The following is a 26,390-nucleotide window of genomic DNA, read 5'->3' as shown; positions in this document are numbered from 1 at the left end:
AACATCTCATTCGTTTTCGTTCAACACAGCTAATTCTCTCCTTTTTCCTTCATGTCTTTGGCGTGGGAGGCCCGGGTTCGATTCCCGGCGGTAGCTCATGCGGTTCGGATTCCACGTTAATCAGTAGCTCCACGTCTCATATAGCCTCGCTGCTGAACAGGACGTTAAACTCAAAATCAAGCCAAGTCAAGCCTTTTTTCTTCATGCCCATGTTTCGAAAGTATGCAATTTTTTCATTACTTTTGCATATGTTAATGTTTCTGCCCCATAGAGTACATATTGGAATCACTAAAACAAAGTTTCAATATTTAATTGGAAGTTTGTTTAATACAAGGATTAGCTAACCGTTTTTGAAAAGAAAAATCAGATTCCTTTAGAGTGTAAAAATAATTTTGCAGTTCACGGTATTTCAATAAACTGTGCCGTCTGATTTTCTTTCATGCGTCTCAGGGATTTGGGAACCAGTGGAGTGTTGGATCTCTTAAAAAATGTAAACAGATTACGAAACGTTGTTATTTAGGCATATTTTATAAGTAACGAAGCGTGGCACCTATTAAAAAAATGAAGGTCATCAGCTATATTGTACACTATCATCATACTTACACGACGTGAAATTATATTACATTTAGAAACATACATTGTATTTCCGTTACTACTGGTGCATTGTAGAGTTTATTATCCCTTATATCTATAGTAAAATTTACCTATGAAAACATGTAAATTCATGATTTCTTAATTGCAAGACTTGCAAGACTCTTGCATGCAAGACCACGACCAAGACCAAGACTGGGTGTGCAACACCAAGACCACGACCAAAGGTTCCAGTGCAAGACCAAGACCAAGACTCGATCTGCAAGACCAACACCATCCCGGTCTTGGTCTTGGTCTTGTATTTGCTCATCAGTAGTAAGAAGTTTATAGTGTGTACTGGTCACTGACCTTAATAAAAATAACCGCAATATATAATAACGGACTGTTGGCAACCCTAGTTAGTATGCACAGGGCTATAACAATATAAGAAGCCTCAAACTTTTATGTACAGTAAGGAACACTTCTAAATGGTACACCCATATGGAAATTTACGGCAAAACTGTACCATCCAGAAGTGTCCCTTACTCAGTGGTTAAATTCAGCCGGGGCCCACCGGGCTCAGCCCCGGATCTTTTCTCGTTGCTTTTTTAAAAATTTTCTCCGCATATGAAATAATGTTGATAAAATCCGTACTTTAACTTTCCTTTGTCACTGTTTCGGTAGCTCGGTGGCTCACATTAATGTAAAATTCAAGTGCATTATTGAGGCAACCGGGGAGTGAAAAAATAGCAGAAACAAGGTTCTTTTCTCTCCAATCGCTGGTGGTGGTTTTTTTTTCTATTTGTTTTTCAACAGGGGCTATAGCTGAGCTATAAAATCCTTGGGGGAGGAGGGAGCGGATAGTGACAGAAACTAAGAAGTTCTTTCTTCTACTGTCTTGTGTGAGCTTTCTAGCTTTTCAGAGTCCTTGCAAGAAAAGACTATAGTCCTACCGAAGGCAAACAAGCTCATATACAGAACAATCGAGGTGTTTAAGGCCCACAAAGAGAAAGGAGGCATGTACTGGAGAGAAGTACAGAGAGCCATAAAAAATAAATATTTTAAAGAAGTTCCCTTGAAAATGAGTGGCAGTAAAAACAACGCTTCGGAAATTAACAAAGGACAGTTCTATGAACAGAAGGTGCTTGACTGAGAAGGACACTGTGTACTCCGAAATGATGAAAATTATTTACCCTGAGTACTGGCCGGAAAATATTAATGTTGATTAGCCTATAGCGAACAAGACTTGAAAGAATTGTGTGAATTGTTTATTTTTTGTGTGTGTGTTTTCGAGAAACTATTCAAATTTATCTCGACTTTAAGGATAGTGGAGGCAGGAAGGTCTTGGGTAGAATGAAGGTACTAATACAGTGTGTGCAAACGATACCAGTCTGCAATGCTGAGTGTGAGAGGAGTTTCAGTGTAATGAATAATGTTGTCACGCCAACTAGAAACGCGCTATCGATTGGAAGTGTGTCATCTTTAATTACAATAAATATTAATGATCCGCCATTGTCCGCAATCCCTCCCGTACGTTAAGCGCTGGATATCACAAGGAAGAAATAACGCCCTCTCAAGTTGCTAGGAAAGAAATCTCAAGGCAGAAGAAAACAAATCAAAGGAAGCTTTATGGAAACTACGGTGACTTAACTGCATCCCTTGTCTTATAAGAGGTAAATTCAGCTAATTTGATATTATTATTCACATAAAAATTATGTGAAAATACTATGTTGTCATGAGATTTGTTTGATTTGTGTTTGCAAAGCCACTTTTAAGGTAAAATAAAATAACGAAAGTTTTGGTTTGTTTCAGTTTACCGCCCCACGGTTATGCCATGATGAGTAAAGGAGACTTGGACTTACTGATTATAATGGAACCTGAACCACTTCTTCCGTTGAACTGTATCCCACCGGGACCCGATTCCACGCGTGCCGTAGGCAAGCTTGTTAGCCACTAGACAAAACGGATGTCCAAAATAACGAATGTTAAATATTAAATGAAATATTACATGATAAAACACACGATGGTATGTATCCCTTGAATCAAATTACATAAGAAAGAAAAGTGTTTAAATCTTCTTACCTTAACGTGATGTGTTTTGTAGAACCAGAGATTCCAGAATCGTCATCATCTTCTGATTGAGTGTTCCGTGCAATCACTTTATTAATACAAGACATGTGTTTAGTTCTCAAGTGCGATAATAAAGCACTTGTCGATCCTTCTTTGCATCTAAGTACTTTTTTTACACAAAAAGAATTTAGCTTCTTCTCTAGTCTCGGCACGTTCAAAGTATTTCCACACTTCACTCCGTGACATATTGTGCTTTGCTTCACCTTAATTGCTTAACACTTAATTGCTACTTTCACCGTTATCTTGCAGTTCACTGAAATTAATATTAAATGCTTGATCAGTGCGTTTGCGCAGTTGACCTTGACAATCATTGCATCATATGCACCTGCAAATGTTTACTATCAAAAGCTCGACACATTATAGGCTTAAGACTTTTAGGTTCCAAAACGTTCAAATTAGAATAAAGTACATTTAAGGACGTTATACGTTATCAAAAACGTTGTTTAGGATTTTGTTTTATATATTACAGAACATGACATTTTCGTACATTTGATTACCATTATATGTTAACAATGTTAGCTATTGTGCACATCGAAACATCTTTTAATACAACAATATTTTAGTTTTAATCTAACATCTCTGAAACAAAATAAAACATTAATAGAACTTTCCTTACCTGGAGTTGTTATTCGAATCTGGTACAAGTAACATTGCCAAAGGGGGCCAAGGAGGCGGGCGCTACCCGTAGGCTATACCTGCACCCCAGACTGGTAGTATATATTAATATTGCGCAAATAATGTGAAATTAACCTTTTCAGTATAACCCCCCTCAAATAAAATGTATCCACCCTTCGAGTGTGTCCCCAAGAAATTAAATCTGATACTGTAACTGGTGGTATATAGTGATGGGTAAATTCCCGGGAAGATATTTTTCGGGAATATTCCCGGGAAGATTCCCAAAATGGGAATTTATCCGGGAATTTAAGTACAATCAGAAATAAAATTGCATTCTATTACTATATTATGATTTCAAAGTTGAATTAATTTTTATATCACAGCATATTATTACTGTTGTCCACAGAGGATTCTTTAAAATTCATATATTCTGAACGGTACTGTGTTACTTTATTAACACTTTTTCATATTTAGAGAGTACGCATAAATGTATATTTATTTACAACATGTTCTATGAATTAAATATGTGTGATAAAATTATATAGTAAATTATCTAGTAACAGTTTAAATTTATATGTAAGTAGATTTGCTCAACTTGACTCTATTACTGATATTATAAACACATTGGGCCTTATGCAGTCGTTCTGACGTGTGATTAGTACCATACTAAAGAGTTCGGCTAACATTTGTTTCTTGTAGTAGTCCGGCTTTTAGTATGACGCTAATCATACATCAAAATGACTGCAAAAGGCGGCTTAAATTTATAAATGTTATAAAGCAATTAGATTGGGTTAATGCTAGAAGATACATGTCTCACCAATTTATCAACATTTGCGTATACAGATTTATGTTCACAAAATTTGCAAGATACTTACTTATCTTTATATTTTAGCACGTAACATTGCCATACATGACCTTTCATTCTACCTATTTCTCGAAATTCCATACGTTAATTCATATGTAAAAGAAGTCCGAGTACCTCTTCAGAAATTCGAGTCAGAGAATCCGACGTCTATTACTAATGGTGGTTCGGTGTTAATTAATAGTACTTCATCTCTTTTTCTATATAATTCTAAATTACTTTACAAAATGATTACTTTTTATCATTTGTAAATTAGTATTTTGCTAATTTTGGCTGTTCTTTAGCATTGGGGGCCATCTTTTGCACCTACTTTTCTGCGATATTCTTTTCCGATGCGGTTGTTTTATGGCTTCATACGTTAAATTACGTTACCAACTTTAAATTCAGACAGCACTGCAGAGCGAGCGTTAGCGAATGAAGGCGGGTTAGGGCCCTGCATGGCACGTTGTTTTCCATATTCGTTACCAAAAATTCAATTTCTTTTTTCACATTAATCACTTCCACTTACCTTTCCGTTTTGTATAAATCCCCTACTGCCCTAAAAAAAAAGTGTTCGATACTTTCTTTATTTGAACATCACTATCTACTCATTTCTTCCGTAAATCATCCTACTGTTTGCTAGTTTTGGCCCCCCAATACTAAACAATTACCGTACTTTTTAGTGCAAATGGAAATGGAACTTAAAGAATCATATTATTAGTTATATAATAATTCGTCAAAAAGTATCGTCAAATAATTTTAATTTTTTTAACCTCCAAATTCCTTAAAACCTAGAAGTAAATCATAATATATTAAAATAAAGTAATTAGTCATATGGTTCTTATAATTTGGAAGAGAAAGTAAAGAAATGGAAATAAATTCCTTCCTGGGAATTTATAGACCAGGGAAAAAACCCGGGAATATTCCCATTTTTAAATTCCTTCCCACCGGGAATATTCCCACTGCCCATCACTAGTAGTATAGCATATCATAGCCAGTTTAGAACTACAATGAACCTAATATTTTTATTTTACTTACTTATTATTTTTAATTTTCCTATTTTTAAAATCAAATGCACTTCACTTTCCTAAAATAACACTAACGGAGAAAATAACACCTATATGAGGAAGAACATACCGCGTAGAGGGAGCCTTGTTATTCCATTGTTCAAAACTATTTGACGAAGAGAGGCTAAATCAATATTTCGTGCGTTGATATATATATATATATATAAACGGCAACTTAGGGTATAAATTCTAAACGCGGGGGGACTCCGTCCCGACTTCGAAAAAATATGTAGGCATCGCCAAGTTCCTAAAAAAATACAATGGAGAAAGATAGGAAGGGGGAACAAGCGTGACGTCATGCTGCTACCTACTGTCCTCCTACCTTTTCAGATCCACTTTTATCCCTTTTTATGACCCCCAAATTAGAACATTTTAGATGGTTTAAAATTCTTGTATTTTTGATCATAGCAACTTGACCTGTAAAGAAGTCACAAAATTTCTCCATTAACTGTACAGGAACGAAATAGGATCATCCTTAAGAATCTGAAGCTTCGACATAACACTCCATTTGTGATGTGTGTCACTGCATGAGACCACTACGTGGTAGCGATTTGTGTTCATGCAAAGCAAAATTTGCGTACATCAGCACGAAAAAAAACTGAAAAATGCTATTTATTAATGCTTATTTTCATTACCGGAAACTAAACGCAAATATTACGTTGTGTCGAGCTCGAAAACAGCTAGTGAATGAGGGCTCAGAGCGCTTGAAAAAATTGATTTACACTATAATTTTGTACTCTGAGTCCAGGAAATGAACACCAATAGGCCTACAAACATTTCAATTTCTTACTGGTAAATAGTTATCCAGACTTTCGGTATCCAGTTCTCAAACAATCCAAAAAGTTTGCTATAGTAGATTAATTCAACGACGGTACTAAGAAAGAGCTGTTTGAATGAAACAATACACAGTAATTTTTGAAAAGGCGGTAGATGAGCCTCCATAGGAATGCCTTCGTCTGTCTTTATTCGTGAAGACAATAAATCAAGCAATTTTTGTACTAGTATTACCATTTCTTCTATCTACTACATAATATTACGCAACTCTATCATACAGGGCATAGTGTTTCATTTCAGTATTCTCTCCATTAAATTGATCACTTGTGACTATAAATATCTATATATTAAAATGCTAGGTTTATATGTTTGTGTGCAAAGAAAAGTTTATATGTTTGTCTCCAATCCTTTTGACAATGCGATCTCGAAAACCACAAGTGCTAGAATCGTGCCATTTTTGCTGGTCGATTCCAAATTTTGTGTAGATTGGCCCAGTTCCAATTGAATATTTAAAAAACCGTGGCCATTATTTCTTTAATACATTTTTTAGGGTACACTGGAAGTGTTGACATTTTAAAAAATAACACATTCTATAAGTTATACACTCCAACACAATAGGTTTGTATACAGTGGTTCTATATTTCTCAGGCGTTTGTTTCATGATCAATTGATAATGAAAATCGAAGAAAACTATTTCTCGAGTGATGGAGAATCTTTTGCTAATGAACACCATATATCAGTGGCATTGTAATAAATTGTGTATGTAATGTATTTGCTTATTACATACTGCATGCAAGAAGAAAGAAAGCACTGATCATACATGAATTAGAAATTCCAACCAGAAGTAGGCTCAATCTTGCAAACGGTGCGAGATATTGAAAAAATAATCGAAAAAATCTCTCCTTTGTGGTACCCCTTGCCGATTTTTATCTAGACGTCTTACATTTGTGTCTATAAGGGGACATGTACAGGTGTTGTGAGGAATGACAAGGAGATTCATGCTCATATGTGAATGATGCGCAGTGTAGAGAGTGCAGGTTAAGCTAGTCTAATTAAAATAAATCCAGGTTCTGAAAATCTATTGATAATAAGGAAAGTATTTGTATTCGAAACAACTAGAGATTTACAGAAGAGTGAATATTGAATCGAAGGAAAAATATGTTTTTAAGCGTAACTAATAATAATAATAATAATAATAATAATAATAAAGTACCGTTATAACAAAAATCCCAACTGTGTTTTGATGAAAGTTCAAACTGGAATTAAGTAGAAGCTCAAAGGTAGTTCTTGATGAAAACGGAAGCCAATTTTGATTGAAAACTAAGCCGATTTGAAGATCTAAAAAATATGTAGATTCTCAAGGAACCAATACCGGCTTCGGTAAACATCGCAATGGTTTTAGTAGAAACTAAATCTCAAAACTGTCCTGGAAAACACATAAAACTATCTGTGGAAAGGAAATGGGTCAGAAATAGAACCAGTTTTGGAAAAACTGATACAGGTTTTGATGAAAAACTGAACCGGCTTTGAAGAAAACCGAAATCGGTTTCAGTAGAAAAAACGTACCGGTTTTTGAAGAATACAAGAACCGGTTTTGGAGAAAACCGAAACCGGTTTCAATGAAAACCGAGACGGAAATGAAGAAAACCGAAACCGGTTTTTGAAGAAAAGATACCGTTTTTTTAGAAAACCGAAACCGTTTTTTTTGAGAAAACAGGTTTTTTGAAAATTGTGAAAATTGAAAATTGGAAACCGGTTTCTGTGCCTACTACTAGTATATACTGTATGTGGGTGTCGTCTTTTTAAGCGTATGAGTAATTGTATGTTTATCTGTTTATTTATATATTTATTTATTTATGTGTATTTATATATATTTGTAATATTATTTAATTATTTATACCAATTATTTGTTAGTTTAGATTAGTTGTGCCAAGATCGTCCTTTTGATGTGTATGTGTAATTTACAACAGATAGGAAGCCTCGGTATAGGGAAAGTGGATTGGCTGCTGCCAGGAGCCAATCAGAAGCAAGATATCTCAGCTCTTGTGTGTATATAAGACTGCACGTTTCTCATGTATCTCATAATGTCTGATGAAGCCAAAATGTTAGTTGGCGAAACTGTAACACATATGTAATATTTTTATGTGAATATATTGTTTTGCTCAGCAAATATTTTGTTTGTGTTTAAGTATATATAAAGCAAAGCTTCTACTTATGAAAAGTATTACATGTGTAAGGATAAAATATTATTGTAACGCCGCTAGTGGCGCATCGAGCCGGAAGCTTCATATCGTGTGGGATGAGTTGATAGCCGGTAAATTTGCAGTTAAGTTTGGGAGTGAGATGCGTTTTACTGATAAGTAATGTGTCAAATTGTTTCTCGTGTAATAGTTGTTAAAATATGAGTTTATGAGGTAAGTACAAGAGAATGTTGAGAAACAGAAATAAAAGTCTTAGTCAAATAACTAGATACATGATCACTATGAAGTTAAATAGTTTTTTCGGGTGAAGATACATGAAAGTGCACGTACGAACCACTGTAAGTGGCATGAAAATCGAGGTGAAGAATGTTGCGAGCTGCGTGCTGAACGTGTTTTAAAATTAATGGTTGTGCAATAGATGAACGTTTTTAAGATTGTGGGTGACAAATGCTAATAGTTTATGCTTATAAAGAAATTGATTAGTCTTTCGGTCTCACCTGTTCAATTTTGAACATAATGAGTCAATAGTGGTACTACAAGTTCCGGCCTGAATTCTTCTGGAGCAAGCTGAGACTTGCACTTGTAGCTGTATGTCGGAGGAGGGAATTGATACCAAGTGTTGCGGATTGGAACTTGTTGCAGATTTGGACAGTTTTCATAGGAAGAGGAAAAGTGTGCACCTCTTTGTAGGATAACAGTTTCATAGGTTACACCTGTTAGTAGGATGTACTTTGTTTTCTTGACAGCGTTTACCTGGGAGAGGAATTTGTCGTAATGAGCAGCAATTGGTCGGCGTCTCTTTTTGAAAATTAAGATTTGTTTATGCAAAAGGTCGTTGATAGTATCCTGTGATGTTCTCAGAATTCGAACTATGTACGTTGGTCCCTGATTGTTCCGAATACCGACGCATTTTTAAAGGTGTATCCCACTTCAGGAAGTTCAACCTATATATCAAGTGTTATAGATAGAGGGACCCCTCGTACTACTATTGACATGGTATGTGGCTGAGGTTGCTAGTGTCGGATGTTGTTGAGAGAAGTTAAAGTTGCAGTTTTCCTGAAAATTTCGAAACTGGATTGTCACGAATTATCTTGCGAAGTTAGCCGACTGTGATTTAATGATGAATCCATTTTTTTTTTGTTTCTACCATTTGCGAAATATCTTTGCGTTGCCGATACTAGAGAAGTTAGAGAAGTAAAACCTTCGAACTAAAGTACTTTGTATTGTAGTTTTGCTGTAGCAAGCTGTAGACAGGCTGCAGAGGAGGATAAGCTGGTTGGAGTCAGAGTCGGAGCTCGAGATGCTATGTGCATTTGTATGCTTCTTAAATGGTGGTGAACTCGTTGATGATGCTTGGTGGTTGCCACTGATTGGAGAACGAGAACTCTGGGAACTTGGTTCAGTGTATGCTCTGTTTCTTCGATTTCTCCCCATCTCGTTTATCTCCAAACGAAAAACGAAATGAAATATTGAGTTTTACGTCCCACGAATATTTCGGCTACGCTAAGGGGATCAGTGATGATGAGCAATGAATACAATTGTGGAATGAAGAAAGTGGGAGGAAACTGGAGAACTCCGAGGAAACCCAAGCACACGGTGTTTGTCCACCACAAAGTTAACTTGGCGGGAGCAGGGTTTTGACCCGAGACCTCATGCATCAGAGGTGAACGCTTTACAACTGAGCCACCCCGGCAACTTTATCTTCAAAGGATGTATGAAAGATTTTCCATCGTTAATTATCATATGTGGTAAAATAACCGAACTGAAACAGTATCTAAAACTATGAGATGAGAACAGGATAAGAGTGAAAATGATCATAATGATGATCAAAAATTATACCACTTGTGTACTCCAGCCAGTACGCTCGTGAAAACTCTCAAATTCTTGCAACCTGTCGCCTGTTAATGAATTAGCATCACTGTGCGCCCACATGAGTGCAATAAACAGAGTCCTGACTTGGCAGCTACGCTTCACTACATGTGCGCCAGCTGAGAAAGTATGTGAATGCACTACGTTTTACCGGCAAACCAAAGTGGCTAGCAACCTATGAGAAAGTTACGCCCTCTGTAACGTGAGTGATGGAAAAGAATTTATTTACAAAGTGTAAGTGGAGATCTGTGCTTTATCGAAATTTTCTACAATTATACGGTATAACAAATAACAAAAAATCAAAAAGAAAAAGAAAAATGGGCGTATGGAACTTTATCCTTAGCATTATACTGTAAGCAAACATATATAACACAAGTTAATATAGACAGATTGATTGAATATAAATACAATACAATTAGAGAAAATAAAAAATGTGTAAAGGAATAACGAGGATGGAGAATGAGGGGAGGTGCGAAGCACAAGTTAACACATGTGTATTGTTAATCAGACAAATGAATGTGTCTTTTGCTTAGGGTCATCTCTATGTGATGATGGGAACCGGAGAATCCAAACTGAGCAGAAAGTGATTACTGTGCAGGATATGATGGATGAAAGAGTGGAAGATGCTAATGAATAACATAATCAGACATAACCTTCAAACCCAGATTATCCCCAATTCGTGACTTTTTTTGAATTATTTGTAAACAACTGCAACAACAGTTTTCTTAATTGGTATGTTAGCAGCTTTGGGTGAGAAATTGTCGGTTTCCGGGGAAGATGTGGATTTCCTATGGAATTAAAATTTTTATTCTTGTTGGTGAAACATTATACTACACAACAAATATAGAAGTGTATGTGAGGACACAACCAGAAGGCCCGTTCCAAATAGATAACAAACCTGAGGAAGTAGTGAAGAGATTGTGTCAACAGATTCATGGTTCATCTTGCAAGGAGACCTTTTCAGAATAATCGGTTTACAAGCTGCAATTTGGTTAAATCAATGGAATAAGACAGTAAGTTAACAATTATAGGGACAATTCGTAAAAACAAGAGAGTTGCCCCCGCGTTTGTGAATGCCAAACGGAGGAAAGAATACAGTGTTGTATTTGGGTTTCATTAGAACTGCACCATTGGTTCGTATGCATCTAAGAAAAATCTGTGTTTAGTGCTGATCTCAAGTATGCACAATCACGTCAAATTAGATGAGAGTACCAGAGATAACAGGAAGCCAGATATCGTCACATTTTACAACGACACTAAAGGTGGGGTGGACATAGTAGACCAGATACCTACTGAATATGAAGAAAGAAACACTACACGATGGCAAATAACGTGATTTTATCACTTCTAAAATGTAGAACCGACTAACAGTAATGTTATACATTCCGAGAACACAGCAAGGTTTTTCGGATTGACTCTAGAAGATGCTTCTGTACCTCCTCATGTAGGAAAGCGAGAACGATGTTGCATGTATCAACACAGTAAGGCCTGATATTTTGCCAAAAGTGCTGTAAGTGGATTTGCCTAAGTCACGCAAAAATGATGAGTGGAGACTGCTGCAGAATTGAAACGTGAATATACCGCTATTAGGAGAAATCCTGGTTTACTTCTTTCTAGTTAATAAATATTTTATATTCAGTACCGGTATTTAAGCAATAAAATAGTTACATAATTATCGAACTTAATTTTAACAAGAAAGGTATTGCCTCAAAAAAATGTACAGTTTCGCTTAAAGCGTATCCACTGTCTGGTGTTTGTATTTAATATTGTAAATATAATACAAATTTAAATCCTAGTTCACATCTTATGAGACAAAAATGTCCTGGGTCCAGGAGGCCAAATGTTACCATTCATAATTTTTTTTCACCTTACCACTATACGGTTAAGAACAATGAATCTCACGAGGGTAAAGTGTACTGACAGAGCGTACACCTTAGGGACAAGGAGTATGCTGATAGCGATTTGGTGTGGGGTCTAAAGTGAGGTAGTATATATTGCATGAATAAAGGGTGCTGGGTTTTGAAGCGTTTGTTGATATAGGTGAGATTTGGTTTTTCGATATATTACTGTAATATGGACAAGTTATGCATTGGTATAGCTCCAGAGTGGGACTAGGTAATCGGACAATGAAAGGTATGTGGAAAACTTTTGGTTAGAGGGGAACAGTTTTTTTTTATAGGTTTTGAATAATGAAGCTATCCACACTTTAAATCTGTGTGTTAAGTTTGGCAGTAACAAATCTTTGTATGTACTTAGGATCGTCTATGCATAAAATACAAAAAGACGGCATCAAACCGCAGAAAAGTTAAAGTTCGAGCTACTGCTTCGGGAAAAATATTTGTGCTATCTCTATGCTTTAACATTTCCATTGTGAACCCAGTAGTAAGGCAACGGCTAGAGACTGCGTTTGACAGTTGTAGATGCAGTGAAATATCGTTATTATTTATTGGTAGAGAACACTCAATTAAAATAATTTACAATGTTAAACTCAGATGGCAAGAAAAGAGTGAGAGTGACTTGGACAACGTGATCCCACGCTAGAGAAGTGTGCCAAATCAGATGTTTTATACTCTGCGTTTAATGTGGTGATGTACAGTAGAATGCTGCTCAAAAGTGCAGTGAACAGAAAACCACCTTTAAACTATACTACAAAAATGTACAAAGCGTTACAAACAATTTTAAAACACTGTGCCGTAAATATGGGTGAATAGTTGTGAGCGAAACATGTCTGAAAATATCGATAAGGGAGAGTGAAATGTCGTTTCTCAACCAATTCTCTACATAGAAATAAGACCGCAAGACCATAGAGGCGGATTGTTTTAGTATTAAAATTAATGGGGCAGCAGAGCACAGAATGATCTCGTACGTGAGTGTGAAACTATTTAAGCAGAGGTAAGTCTGTCCAAAAACAATCTTCGTTGGGTGTTTCTGCAGACCATATAGGAACAGTGCTCAAAGTTTACTTAAAAGATGCCACGAATCATATCCAGATGTTATCAAAGGTGACAAAGTTGCTCATTTGGTGACTATAACTTGAGCTTAGATATGGATCTGCAGTAAACATGGGATAACGTCAGACACAAATGACATCCCTTTGTCGACTATTTTACACAAGCACTTTATTTGGGTTAGTACAATTTTCATAGCACGCGTAAAAATAACAGCTTATTTTATATCATCTCTATTCCTCCAACAGAATGCGACATCTCAAATAAACTCTCCGCACGTGTGAGATTTTGTCCTTTGTGGATTATAATTTACTTTGCAATATGTGAACCTTGAGTAAATACCTTGCTAAGCTCTTTGCATCTCTTCGGTGACTGACTTGTGTTCAACTGCATTTCAAGGTTTGAGCGTAGACTTTATCGTCTTCCACACCTCTCACTTTTGAGGTTTTGATCCTGTGTGGGTCAGCACGTATGAACGTTGACTAAATTCTATTCCAGGATTTTTGCAAGGTGAGATTTTGCTACAGTGTGGATTCACATGTGTGTAGCCAATTTCGAACGTAGATTAAATGCCTTACATACTCTTGACATGTGTGATGTTTTACTCCTGTGTGGATTAACATGTCTCTAGCCAAACTTCAACGTATATCAAATGACATACCACACTCAGGGCTTTATAATGCATTTTCTAGTTAATATTAACATGTGTAGTCAGAGTTGAACTTCGATTAAACTTCTAACCATACTCTTAGCATACGTGACTTTTTTCCCTGAATGGAATAACATGTGTGTGACCAAACTTAAACGATATTTAAATTCGCCATCACACTCGTAGCATATCTGATATTTTGTTCCTGTGTGGATTAACATGTGTGTATCCAAACTTGAAGGTTTATTAATTTTACCACACTCTTGGCACGTGCGTGGAATAACATGTGTGCAGCCAAACTGGAACCTCGATGAAATGCCTTGCAACACTCTTGGCATGTAAAATCTTCTCCTGTGTGAATTACATAAACGTAGCCATACTTGAACGTAGTCTAAATCCTTTACCACACGCTTGGCACGTGTAAGTTTCATCTGTGTGGACTAACATATGTGCACCTAAACTTGAAATTCGATTAAATGCCTTGTCTCACTCTTAGAAGGTGTGAGCTTTTTCTCTTGTGTGGATTAACATGTGTAGCCAAATGTGAACGATGAATAAATTCCTTACCACACACTTGGCACGTGTGAGGCTTTTTTCTCCTGTGTGGATTAACATGTGTGTAGCCAAATTTGAACGTCGATTAAATGCCTTACCACACTGCTGGCATGTGTAAACTTTTTATCCTGTGTGGATTAACATGTGTGTAGCCAAACTTGAACGTCGATTAAATGCCTTACCACACTCTTGGCAAGTGTGAGGTTTTTCTCCTGTGTGGATTAACATGTGTGTAGCCAAATGTGAACGTTGATTAAATGCCTTATCACACTCTTGGCACCTGTGAGGTTTTTCTGCTGTGTGGATTAACATGTGTGTAGCCAAATGTGAACGTTGAGTAAATGCCTTACCACAATCTTGGCACCTGTGAGATTTTTCTCCTGTGTGGATTAACATGTGTCTAGCCAAAGTCGAACGTTGATTAAATGCCTTATCACACTCTTGGCACGTGTGAGGTTTTTCTCCTGTGTGGATTAACGTGTGTGTAGCGAAATGTGAACTATGAGTAAATGCCTTACCACACTCTTGGCACATGTGAGATTTTTCTCCTGTGTGGATTAACATGTGTGTAGCCAAATGTGAACGATGAGTAAATGTTTTACCACACTCTTCGCATGTGTAAACTTTTTCTCTCTTGTGGATTAACGTATGTTTAGTCAAAGTTGAACTTCGATGAAATACCTTACCACACTCTTGGCATGGGAAAACTTCTTCTCGTGTGTGGATTAACATGTGTGTAGCCAAATGTGAGCGTTGATTAAATGCCTTACCACACTGTTCGCATGTGTAAGCTTTTTCTCCTGTGTGGATAAACATGTGTGTAGCCAAATTTGAACGTTGAGTAAATGCCTTACCACACTCTTGGCACGTGTGAGGTTTTTCTCCTGTGTGAATTAACATGTGTGTAGACAAATGTGAACGTTGAGTAAATGCCTTACCACACTCTTGGCACGTGTGAGGTTTTTCTCCTGTGTGGATTAACATGTGTTTAGCTAAATATGAACGAAGAGGAAATGCCTTACCACACTCTTGGCAAGTGTGTAGTTTTCCTCCTGTATGAATCACCATGTGCGTAACCAAACTTGAAGATACTCTAAATACCTTTCCACATACTCCACATATGTGAGATTTTTCACCTGAATGCACAAATTCACCACTTGACATAGTTGAACTTTGACTAGAGCGTTTATCACTATTTTGGTACGTATGACGCTTTTCACTCTCCTGTGTCACCATATTTGTTGTCAAACGTGATCGATGAAATCCTTTGCCAAACTGCGTCGAAGTATCAGATTCCTTGTAAGAATGAGAGATGGCTTTATTTAATGTTGTAAACTTATACCCTTCTCCGTGGAAAGCAAAGATGTTATCGCGCCTGTAACAAATTCAACAAACAATGAAATGTAAATGGAGATAATGATTAAGTAGCAAGAAAACATGTAAACATTCGCTATATTACATGTTTTATTACATTAAATATTGTAGAAATATGTAATGGAGTACCATATCACAGTTGTCTCAAAATAAGTTGCTGTAGTTTGTTTCATTATATCAAATTAATCCATCAATTATATCGTGGCGGACATAAGTATATGACCAGGTATTGTCGGCTGCCTTGACACACATGCACAGTATGAGAATTAAATCTGTCTTATCTGTAGTTTCGTGTGGAGAAAAAAACAACTTGCGATCCAAAGGTTTAAGAACAACTCAACGTTTTAATAGAAACTGCACCGAAGATAATTCACATATCATCTTAAGAGGAACACGAAACTCGTTTTGAAACGAATTAAAAAATTACATAAAACTTTCAAAGCTGAGGCAGAGAAACTTACAGTAACAAGACTAAAGACGAATCATTTACAGCGTTGTGATCGTGTTTCAATGGTCTAGGGGTTTGACCAGTAATCTCGAGGTTCTTCGATCGAATACACGTCAAGCATTATTTTTTTAGTTTAGGAATTTTGATGGAAATAGATCGGCGATAACACACGCTTCATTAGATTCAAATATTTGAATACTCGTTTGTTTCTGCGCTTGAACTCTCAAATTTTCAGGAATAATACTAATAATAATAACAATTATCTCCAAGAATATTTACAAATTAAAAACTTATTATCGCTCAGGTCGTACCATTACAAGCAGAAACGTGATATTAGGCAAAAAAATATTTTGGTTTTCTGTAATGTTGCCCATGAAAAGACGAATTTCTCATCTCGATTCTTAAACAAACCAAACAAAATCGGGATGAAACATTTTAATTCGAGACGGGACAAGGTTAACTCACACTATAGTCATGCTTTGGAGATGAGAACCGAGACGAAACCAAAACTATCGTAAACATTTCTCATCTTATCTCGATTCTAGAAATAGTGTATGCCACTCTTTAAGCAACAATTGCTCTGTAGACTGAATCTTATACATCATTTTGTTAGTTTGTATTTCAAAGCTCACTGAATTATGGTCTGTGTATATATTTTTGTAGCAAAGCTTTTATAATTACATCTGCAAACTACACAAGTTAGTTTATTACAAGCTTTAGTTTTCAATTATATTCAGTTCTTTTTTTTTTCAGTTATTTTCCTGAAAACGTACAGTAGAATATATTCTACACGAAATATTAGCGGATATCTTTCGTTTAAATTTGAGTAGCTGTAGAGGTGTCTCATGATGGTACGGAACCCCTTTCCCGATAACCCTTCGACATTAGTGAAGGGTAAATTCCGAGAAAGATATTTTTCGGGAAAATTCCCTGGGAATATTCCCAACATGGAAATTTATGATCAATCAGAAAGAAAATTGCATTCTATTACTATATTTTGATTTCAAAATTGAATTAATTTTTATATTACAGCATATGACTACTGTTGTCCACCGAGGATTCTTTAAAATGTATATACTGAACGGTACCGTGTTACTTTATTAACACTTTATTACATTTAGAAAGTACGCATAAATGTATATGTATACACAAAATGTTCTATCAATTAAATATGTGTGAGAAAATTATATAGTAACAGTTTAAATTTATATGTAAGTGGATTTGCTCAACTTGACTCTATTGCTGATATTATAAACACATTAAATTTATAAATGTTATAAACTAATTAGATTGGATAAATGCTCAAAGATACATGTCTCACCAATTTATCAACATTTGCGCATACATATTTATGTTCACAAAATTTGTAGGATACTTAGTTATCTTTATGTTTTAGCACGTAACATTACCATACACGACCTTTCATTCTACCTATTTCTCGAAATTCCATATGTTAATTCACATGTAAAAGAAGCCCGACTACTCCTTCAGAAATTCGAGTCAGAGAGAGGAGACAGACCGACGTCTATTACTAATGGTGGTTCAGGGTTTACTAATAGTACTTTATCTCTATTTCTATATAATTCTAAATTATTTTACAAAATGGTTCCTTTTCATCATTTGTATATTAGTACTTTGCTAATTTTGGCTGCTCTTTAGCGTTGGGGGACAGATTTGCACCTACTTTTTTGCGATATTCTATTTCGATGCGTTTGTTTTATGGTTTCATATGTTAAATTACGTTACCAACATTAAATTCAGACAGCGTTGCAAAGCGTGCGTTAGCGAATGAAGGAGGGTTAGAGTCCCGCATGGCACTTTGTTTTCTATCTTCGTTACCAACAATTCACTTTCTTTTCTCACATAAATCACTTCCACTTACCTAACCGTTTTGTATAAATCTTCTACTGCCCTAAAAAAGTGTGTTCGATACTTTCTTTATCATCACTATCAACTCATTTCTTCAGTAAATCATCCTACATTTTGCTAATTTTGGTCCCCTAATTCGAAACAATTACCTTACTTTTTAGTGCAAATGGAAATGGAACTTAAAAACTCATATTATTAGTTATATAACGTACCGTCAAATAATTTCAAATTTTTTAACCCCCAAATTCTTTAAACCCTTGTAGTAAATCATAATATATTAAAATAATGTAATTAGTCATCTTGTTCTTATAATTTGGAAGAGAAAGTAAAGAAATGGAAATAAATTCCTTCCCAGGAATTTATAGACCAGGGAAAAAACCAGGAATATTCCCATTTTTTAAATTCCTTCCCACCGGGAATATTCCCACCGCCCATCACTATTCGACATCTTCTGTAACTTAGCCAGCACAACCATTACTTTAAAAAAATTTAATTACGGCTTTTGTGAGTTCAGAATCCCTACTTTCTACAAGAAAATTACCTCGAAACTTTCCGTTATAACATTTAACTTTCCTTTATAACATTTAGCTAGTTGTAGGGAAACTTTCCGTTATAACTTGTAGCTAGTTGCAGGAACGTATCGAGAGGGTATGTGCTGTTGGTCCTGACACTTCTCTCCAATCCAGACTATTTTGTAACTTATGGCTTACGCTACGGGTTATTTTACAGGCTTTAATACAATGTGTCCTCATACGGAATTTTTTACCTATACCATTATTATTATTATTATTATTATTACTGAATATTTGAGACCTCAATATTACGTCACACTGCCGTAGCAAAGGGGGATAAATGCAATAAACAAGTGACAAATCTTCGGAAAAAGACGAAAATCAATGTGAAGGTTACGATTATATTTACAAGAATCTAATAATCTACCAAAAAACACGATTTCAACCACATGGCGACCGTTTTCCGGATTAAATTATAGCAATCTTCCTACAACTGCATATACAATACCATTAGTTATACAGATAACGTGTTGAGTTTTTAATCTGATTAGCCTAGTGTCGACAGTCAATTTCCATCAGATCCACGGCGAACACAATTAATTAAAAATAAAGCTGAGGGATAGATAAAAACAAGAAGTAATTAATGAAGATTTTTCATGTAAGTTAAGTAAATATGTTTTGACCTTGAGAGCAACAGAGAGATTAATGTAGCTCATAAAAATTTTTCTTGTTGATTTTTAATTCTATGGAGATGTGAGTGGATAGCAAACAGCTGATTGCGTATACACACATACATACATGTTTTACACTATGCACCTTCCTGTGCATTTATGAATAAGAGTAATGTTTTAATACTAATACACAATAACACACTGAGCAAGCCTATGTGATAATATGTAAAAAAAAACAATCACGTGACAGTTTCAACACAATAACGGTGCAAACAAAATAAGAACATATAGAGAATGTTTTAGAAAGCAGGAATTAGGACGTACAGGAAAAGAGGAAGCAGAATAATTGAGCTAGTCAGAAGAAAAAAGAGAAAAGCAATAGCGAACAAAGATCAAGGGGGAGTAATATATAGAGTAGGATGCGAGGAGTGTAACAAAATTTACATAGAAGAAACAAAAAAAATGAAAAAAAAAAGGATTAAACAGCACCAGGATGATGTAAGATTGAAAATGGACAACAATGCGATATAGAAGCATCAGAAAGAAACAAACCACAGGATAGGGTGGGAAGGAGCAGAGGTCATAGAAGTAGAGAACAGGACTTTGGTGAGAAAATGGAAGGAAGCCAGAGAGATTATGAAAGCAGGAGGCAAGGTGATGAACTGGAATGCAGGATTCTCGATAAATAAGGAGTGGGAGAGGATTCTGCTTAAAGAAGAAGGAATAAAAAGGAAGAAAGAGTAACAAAATGACAAGGAAAATAAGGGTAATTAGAGAACAGGACGCATCCAGCGGAAAAAAGTAAACCTTTAATTGGACACGTGTGCAGCTAAAACGTAAAAGTGATAGCCAGACAATTGTCACTTTTTAAAGAAGGGGCGGAACCTAATTAAAATTGATCTCCGGACAGTATATATAAGTGATGACCAACCCAAGCAGCCAGAAGGAGTGGAAGTCTCATGAAGACACTGTTATTGTGTAGAAACTGTCACGTGATACTGTTTTTCAAATATTATCACATGGCCTTGCTGTGTGTGTTATTGTGTATTAGTACAAAATGGAATCAAGGCCTGGTAGAATAGATATAGAAAATATTTTATGTATGGTACTAGTTTACATCTGTGTTAATTTTATATTGAAGCACTTCGCAAAGTGAAACCTGAGTTGTGAAAAGAAGGATTGGTTGTTAATGGTCGTAATATCAAAATTCTTAGTATTTCATGTTTTAAGTGCATGTTTCTTATTTTCGTATTAAACTCAGACATTTACATTTTTGTACTTTGAATTAGTTGCTCGTAATTCATATCAATATGGAGGCTAGTTTTTTAGAACAATTTCAAGCAATGTTGACAGAGGAATTAGAGAAACAATTAGAAACCATTGCTCAAAAATGGTAATGAATATTGGATGTCTAGGACAAAAAGTACGTGAATCAGTAGGTGAACTTCAACAGCCTGTAACAGAAACGTTTTGGGAGCGTAGGAAAGAGCGAATTGAATGCCAAAGCAGACAATTTATGTAATAATATCAAAGTAGCCAATAACTCCTTAACTGAAGTACGCTCTGAATTAGTTAACGCGGCCAATCATGTTGATTCAGTAACTACTGAATTTAAAAATAGTGTAGCGGAATGAAAGAAAGGTCTCACTGTGTTCTATGAATACATGCGAACGGCACAGTTTGAGTGTAGGAAAACCAACAAAAGAACAGAGTGCAAGGCGGAAAAGAAACCGTAAATACTCTTGAATTCGAGCCGGCCCAAGTTGTGAAATATATGTGCCAAATAAACCAGAAAGTCGATTACAGTCAGGAAAAGGAAATGTGCAGTGTAGAGATAGCGAAAAAGAAGAATCGTTACGCGTACCTGTAAATAATTGTTTCTAATGTAATTGTTTTGCCGGCAAGGGATACCGCTGTTTCATACATGATAAGAGGTAGCGTTCAGGTTGCGCGTATCCGCCCTCTCGAAAAAGCCAGGGAAAGCTTGAGAGTTCAATTGATGATTTTGTGTGATAGCGAAGTTACAGTGTTGTCGGTTTAGTGTCGCAGGCAAATGGTTTTGCGCGACTTAACAAATTCAAATTTGTTTGTAACAGTGTAATAAACGTAAGTTGCATTTTAGTGCTGCAAATCCATTCCGACTTTATCAGCTTTGAGTATTGTAGAAGGAAACGACTTCAAATTCACAATAGACTGGCCAAGCGAACAGGCGTAAAAGTAACACTTCCAATAAAGCACGCGCAGTCGAAAGTATACTTCCGTTATAGAACCGAAATGTAACACCAAGGTTAAGAAGAAAAATAAGATGGCCAATGATACCCAGTTGAGTTTTCGTAATTCATTATTAACGTAAACTCGATTTCGAGGAGCATAATCAGTAGAATTAAAATGAGCAGACGTGATCATATCAGTACATCAGATGCAACATTTATTAATTTTCAATTGCCGAAATGTTTGAATTTTCAACCTAGTACTTCACTATTGCGAAATTGTAAAGAGCGAAAATTTAAGTATAGTGCTACTCAAAATGTAGACAAGTTAATTGCTCATGATGAAAACAATGTTCATCGACCTCCACGTACAGCGTATTCTCACCACGCACAACCACACGTTAGGCGTGCAGTAGGAAATAAGTTGAGAATAAAAGGAAAGTGCTTTGGTAAGAGTATTTCGGAACGCACTAAACTCGGTCAAAGACGAACTACATGCAAATTAAAGTCGAGCTGTAGGCGAGGTTATTTCGAGCAAAACATGCGGAAGAAGTATACATCGACTCCGAAGAGCACTAAAAAGCTTAAGCGAAAACACGTACGAACATTGTATAGTAAACTACATGACAAAATATAGTAATAGTAAGCGCAAACCTAAAAGAAATTTATGGCAGATATCGCAATGCAGCGTAAATCCAAACGTCGTAAAGGAAGGCGTGTCATTACGTGAAAGTTTAGTAAATACGCTGTAAAAAGGAGAAAAGTTCCGAAATTAAACAAACTAGCTGGAAAAGTACACATAAACGTGCTAAATTACACCTTACAAGCGTAAGCAGTACAGATGGAAAATTAAAATCTAAGCACAAAAAAAAGCGTGAACTTCGCCCGAACTCGGGCTAAACCCCGGAAGAGATGAGAAATCAGAAATATCGAATTTGACCTTTTAAACTTTTAGATTATGAAAAAAGGATTATTGTTATTTTTTTGATTATTTCCCAGAATTTCGGAGTTTACTTTTCAGAATCAAAGAGTGTGCCCACCGCCACTAACGCACCAGTCCAAGAAACCATCAATATCGCTCTACAATCAGGTACGTTCACTTAGATGTCATGTTTTTGGTTTCCTTACAGCGTTTGGAGATGAAAGATGAATGTGGAAAGGAGAGGAAGGACAGCATTGGAGATTTTAAACAGGTAATTGATTTAGAACGCGATTTCGGACTTCGAAATTCTAATAATGCCGCACCACTTTTGAAAAGTATAGCTATCCCGTTTTGGATGCTGACTTTCAGTATCGAATTCTTATTAGGATGTTTAAGTTTTGTATTTTTTTTAGGTCTTTCCAGTTTTGGGAACCATACTTCATAATAAAATTTTATTATCAAATTTTGTTTGAGTTTTTAATCATTCCCCTTTATGTTAATATTAACATTTAGCTGTCCCCAAACAATCAAGCATTTAGAGACATGTTAGGCAATTAGAGATAATTACGAACATAATTAGTGAAATACAAGTAATAGCTAAAATTAATCATACAGTTAAATTTTTGGGTAATTAAGAAAATGTGCTCTTCAGATAGTGAATTTTTTCATCTGATGTTGTGATTGTATAATGAGAAAATATGCGAAATTTGTAATGTAAGATTAAGACGCCGTCAAAATACTGTAAGTTAAACACAATGAAGTATAATATTGAAAGTAATTTTCAATAACGTTGAATTTGATAAAGTTGCTCGTTGATTTGTTCGTCGTTCGATATATATATGCAGTCTAGTATGAAACGTCAATTTGCATTCAATGTGACTAATGATACCTGAAGTTAATAGACTTCTGAGAAAGCGATATTATAAGTTAAGAAGAGTTGAAAGTTAAAATATAGTTCATGCCCTAGGGACATCCCTACTTTCGTTATAAAATTAAAGTGATGAAACCAGTGCGACCTCTGATTGGGTCCCAGCTAATGTGCAGATTCGGCAATTGAATAAAATTTCAAAATTTTGTTCTAACTTTGAATGTTTGGCGTAATTAGAGAAAAGTATAATAGTAATAAAATTGATGTTCGGATTTTAGATTTTGATATAATAATTAGTTTTGATTTGAATTTATAGAAAATAATTAGAGTTTTGATTTGGATTTCGAGAAAGTAAATTAAATGTTATTCTTTTTGATGTTTGAAAATAAATCTTGTATTCTTGTGCCGGGAATCATAAACCGGTCTCGAGAAAAAAAAAAGGGAAGCCCGCTTACGATTCCACGGTACCCTTTACTACGATAAACACCGGATACTATGATGTATCGATAGTACGGAGTGCCTACGTCAGTTAGACACTATATGGTAAAATTGAGGTTTATGTTATGAGAACATATTAAGATTGCTACGTACGAGTAGGTCCTGAGCAACATTAATGTTTAATAAACAAGTTAATATTACTGTTATCTTGTATTTCATTATTGTCAAAATGGCCCTCGGATATGACTTTATTCTCGATAAAGATAAGTGTAATTGCTACTAAGCCACACACAAGTATTAGCTAGCGCTCTTTAAAAAGTTACATTTGTAAACCTACCAATTTTGTAGGTATGAGCGGGCCTGAGGTAATACTAATGATTGAAAGATTGATAAATTAAAAGGCGGGGCTGTAGCATTAAATCTCCTCCCAGGGTATATTTCTTGTCGTCCTTCTCATTATATTTATTTTCCTAAAATGCCTCCTCAAGGCCTGAATATTGACAGCCCAATTGGGGTTGGGAAACTAACCCGGATGTGTCATGACTTGAATGCCAAAGGCATGCAACCAGGGTGGTATGTAAGGTGTTAGGGTACAAGCGATTCATTCGAATCGTCAGGGACACTGCGCCCTGCAAGCTTCAACTGTAGGAGGTTGTCAGCGCCGTTGGTTTTAGAACCAATTCATTAATCTGTATTTTTGGTGAATGACCTACAACCTGTGTTTTCAACTAATGACGCACAGAATGGCGCTGCATAGGGCTTAACCGCCGTTTAGCTCATTTATTTGTATCAAATTGTTCAAACGGTTATTAGTTAAGTTGTATAATGCAAGTTACGTTGTATAATGTAACGAAAATGACTTAATATTGACGGAAATTCTTTTAAAATTTGGCGGTCTTTACAGTGACGGCTTTCCATACAACTACAACAACAAACCTTCCCTGTTATTAGAACTGATGCTGACCCTCAACATTAACGCCAAAATAAAGTTACATGTTCTATCGTAGAGGGTTGTTGAAACTTCGTGTATACAGTTCATGGTTTTACCTACAGAGGACTCTGAAACTCTTTTCATATTTTGTGGGAAGAAATGCCGGATGTGCAAAGTATCCCCGCGTTACTGTAACTAGTAACCACTGTAAGCGAAATGAAGAATCAAAATTCAATGTGGCAAATCAGAACACGGAAGAATAATAATGTTTGGGAATAAAGGGATCCATATAAGTAAAAAGTTACTTCCCTAATGTATAGTGTTACTTTGGAACACAAATATACAAGGCAAGAAAGCATTTCAGGATGTTACCTATAAAATACTTAGGGCCGTACAAGATCACATTCAACACGTAAGATATGAAAGTTATCCTAAATACAGAATTTTGCGCTATCCTCGTTTAGACACATTCTGCGTAATGCCCTAGTCTCCATAGTAATCTTATTTTACCGTCCATCTAGCACATGCTGGTTAGCGTTGTTTTTACAATAATTCATATATCATGTACGTTCACTAAGCCCATAAAGTGATCCCATATTGAGAAATGGAGGTCCATACCTTAGAAATGATTCCTGGGAATATAAAAAGTCGACTACCTTGAAAATATGAGTGGAGCTATGAAATGGACTGATTTCTTTATCTTGTATTTTGCTTATGTCTCTCGAAGCCCGCAGGTAAAATGAGGCTAGACCCATTTGAGCTAAATCCTAAATAAAATCACACACGTGCATAGTTTATGTGCGAATATAATACATTACAGGTTTACATTTGTAAAATTGTAGGATAATTACCATTCTCATTATTTGTTATTTTATATAAGTTTCTATATAAATAAAACAATATAGTCGAGCACCCATATTTTAAATATGTGGAACAGTTAGTGAGAAATGTGTAATCAAAAATAAAGAAATAATAATTTTATCAAGATATGTACTACATAAGAATTGTATGGATGGTATCAATCTTGTTATTATTTTTATTTCGTACACAGCTTGTCTATGTGTGCCATGTCATTTCCAAATTGTAGGCTACTAACATACGTTCATGATATCACCCATACGTAAATATTTCTCGTGAAGTATTGCTTTTAACCAACAAAATTTCCGAGACCATGTAACCGTATTATCAATCTGAGCCAGTTAGTTAATGAAAAATTGAACATTACCTTTCTGCCCCAACTGAATTTAAACTTTTTGTTGTTAATTGTTGGGAGTCATTAGAATACGACGCGCAAGTCTCCTGAACCACTATTTTTCTTAGCGTTTCTATATTACTTTCAAATGCAGGATCTTCTTTTAGTGCTAATTCTGGTTTCACCCTATCAACGTTTAGTTTCACATCCAAAGAGCACATAGCTGTATCCTTGTCCACTGATACCTCTCCTTCCGTTGTAGATAATATTAACTCTTTGTTGTCATTCATTAGTTCGTATGTCCACCCTCTCCCTTCGAGCGGATCATCATGAGGTAAGTCATAAGCAATTTCTTCTTTGTACATCAATTCCAACTTAACAGACGCCTTACCAGCCATTGTGAATTGAAATATAATAAGAATTTAACACTGTTCTTATACCCCCCTTATATTTCACGTTGCCAGTGTTAATGAAATGATTTACAAGTATGTTCACAAAAGCAACTTTATATTTCCAATCTTCTTCTTCTTCCTCTTATTCTTATACATCAGCCACAACCAGGGTGGAAAAAAATCATGATTTTTTTTTAAAAAAAATCATTTTTGTTGATTTTTTGATTTAAATCGATTTTTTTGATTTAAATCAAATCTTTTTCTTCGTATAATACAAGTCGCGAACTGAAGAAAAAAAATTAGGAATTAGTATTAAATGTTAATTATGTCATTTAAGTGAAAGT

General features: G+C 35.6%; 1 protein-coding gene across 1 annotated transcript; it reads right to left on the bottom strand.

Annotated features, from left to right (window-relative positions):
* Positions 1 to 13,317: 13,317 nt before the first annotated feature.
* On the bottom strand, positions 13,318 to 26,177 carry LOC145674799 (uncharacterized). Its single transcript, XM_081745015.1, has 2 exons — positions 25,688 to 26,177; positions 13,318 to 15,594 (listed from the first exon to the last, which is right to left on the bottom strand). Exons 1-2 carry the CDS (start codon positions 26,050 to 26,052, stop codon positions 14,343 to 14,345), a joined length of 1,617 nt encoding a protein of 538 aa, XP_081601141.1. The 5' UTR covers positions 26,053 to 26,177; the 3' UTR covers positions 13,318 to 14,342.
* Positions 26,178 to 26,390: the final 213 nt, after the last annotated feature.

Source organism: Thermobia domestica, chromosome 18 (assembly GCF_964235325.1).
Source record: "Thermobia domestica chromosome 18, izTheDome1.hap1.1, whole genome shotgun sequence".
Classification (NCBI taxonomy): Eukaryota; Metazoa; Arthropoda; class Insecta; order Zygentoma; family Lepismatidae; genus Thermobia; species Thermobia domestica.
Note: the sequence above shows the minus strand (reverse complement) of the source record. Positions and strands in the feature narration are given on the sequence as shown.

What these genes read in the sequence shown, in the direction of transcription:
- LOC145674799 (XM_081745015.1), bottom strand. Translation starts at nt 26,052, where the DNA reads ATGGCTGGTAAGGCGTCTGTTAAGTTGGAATTGATGTACAAAGAAGAA. An exon ending in AATTCAGTTGGGGCAGAAAG is followed by an intron (nt 15,595 to 25,687) that starts GTAATGTTCAAT and finishes AATTTGTTACAG; the next exon opens with GCGCGATAACATCTTTGCTT.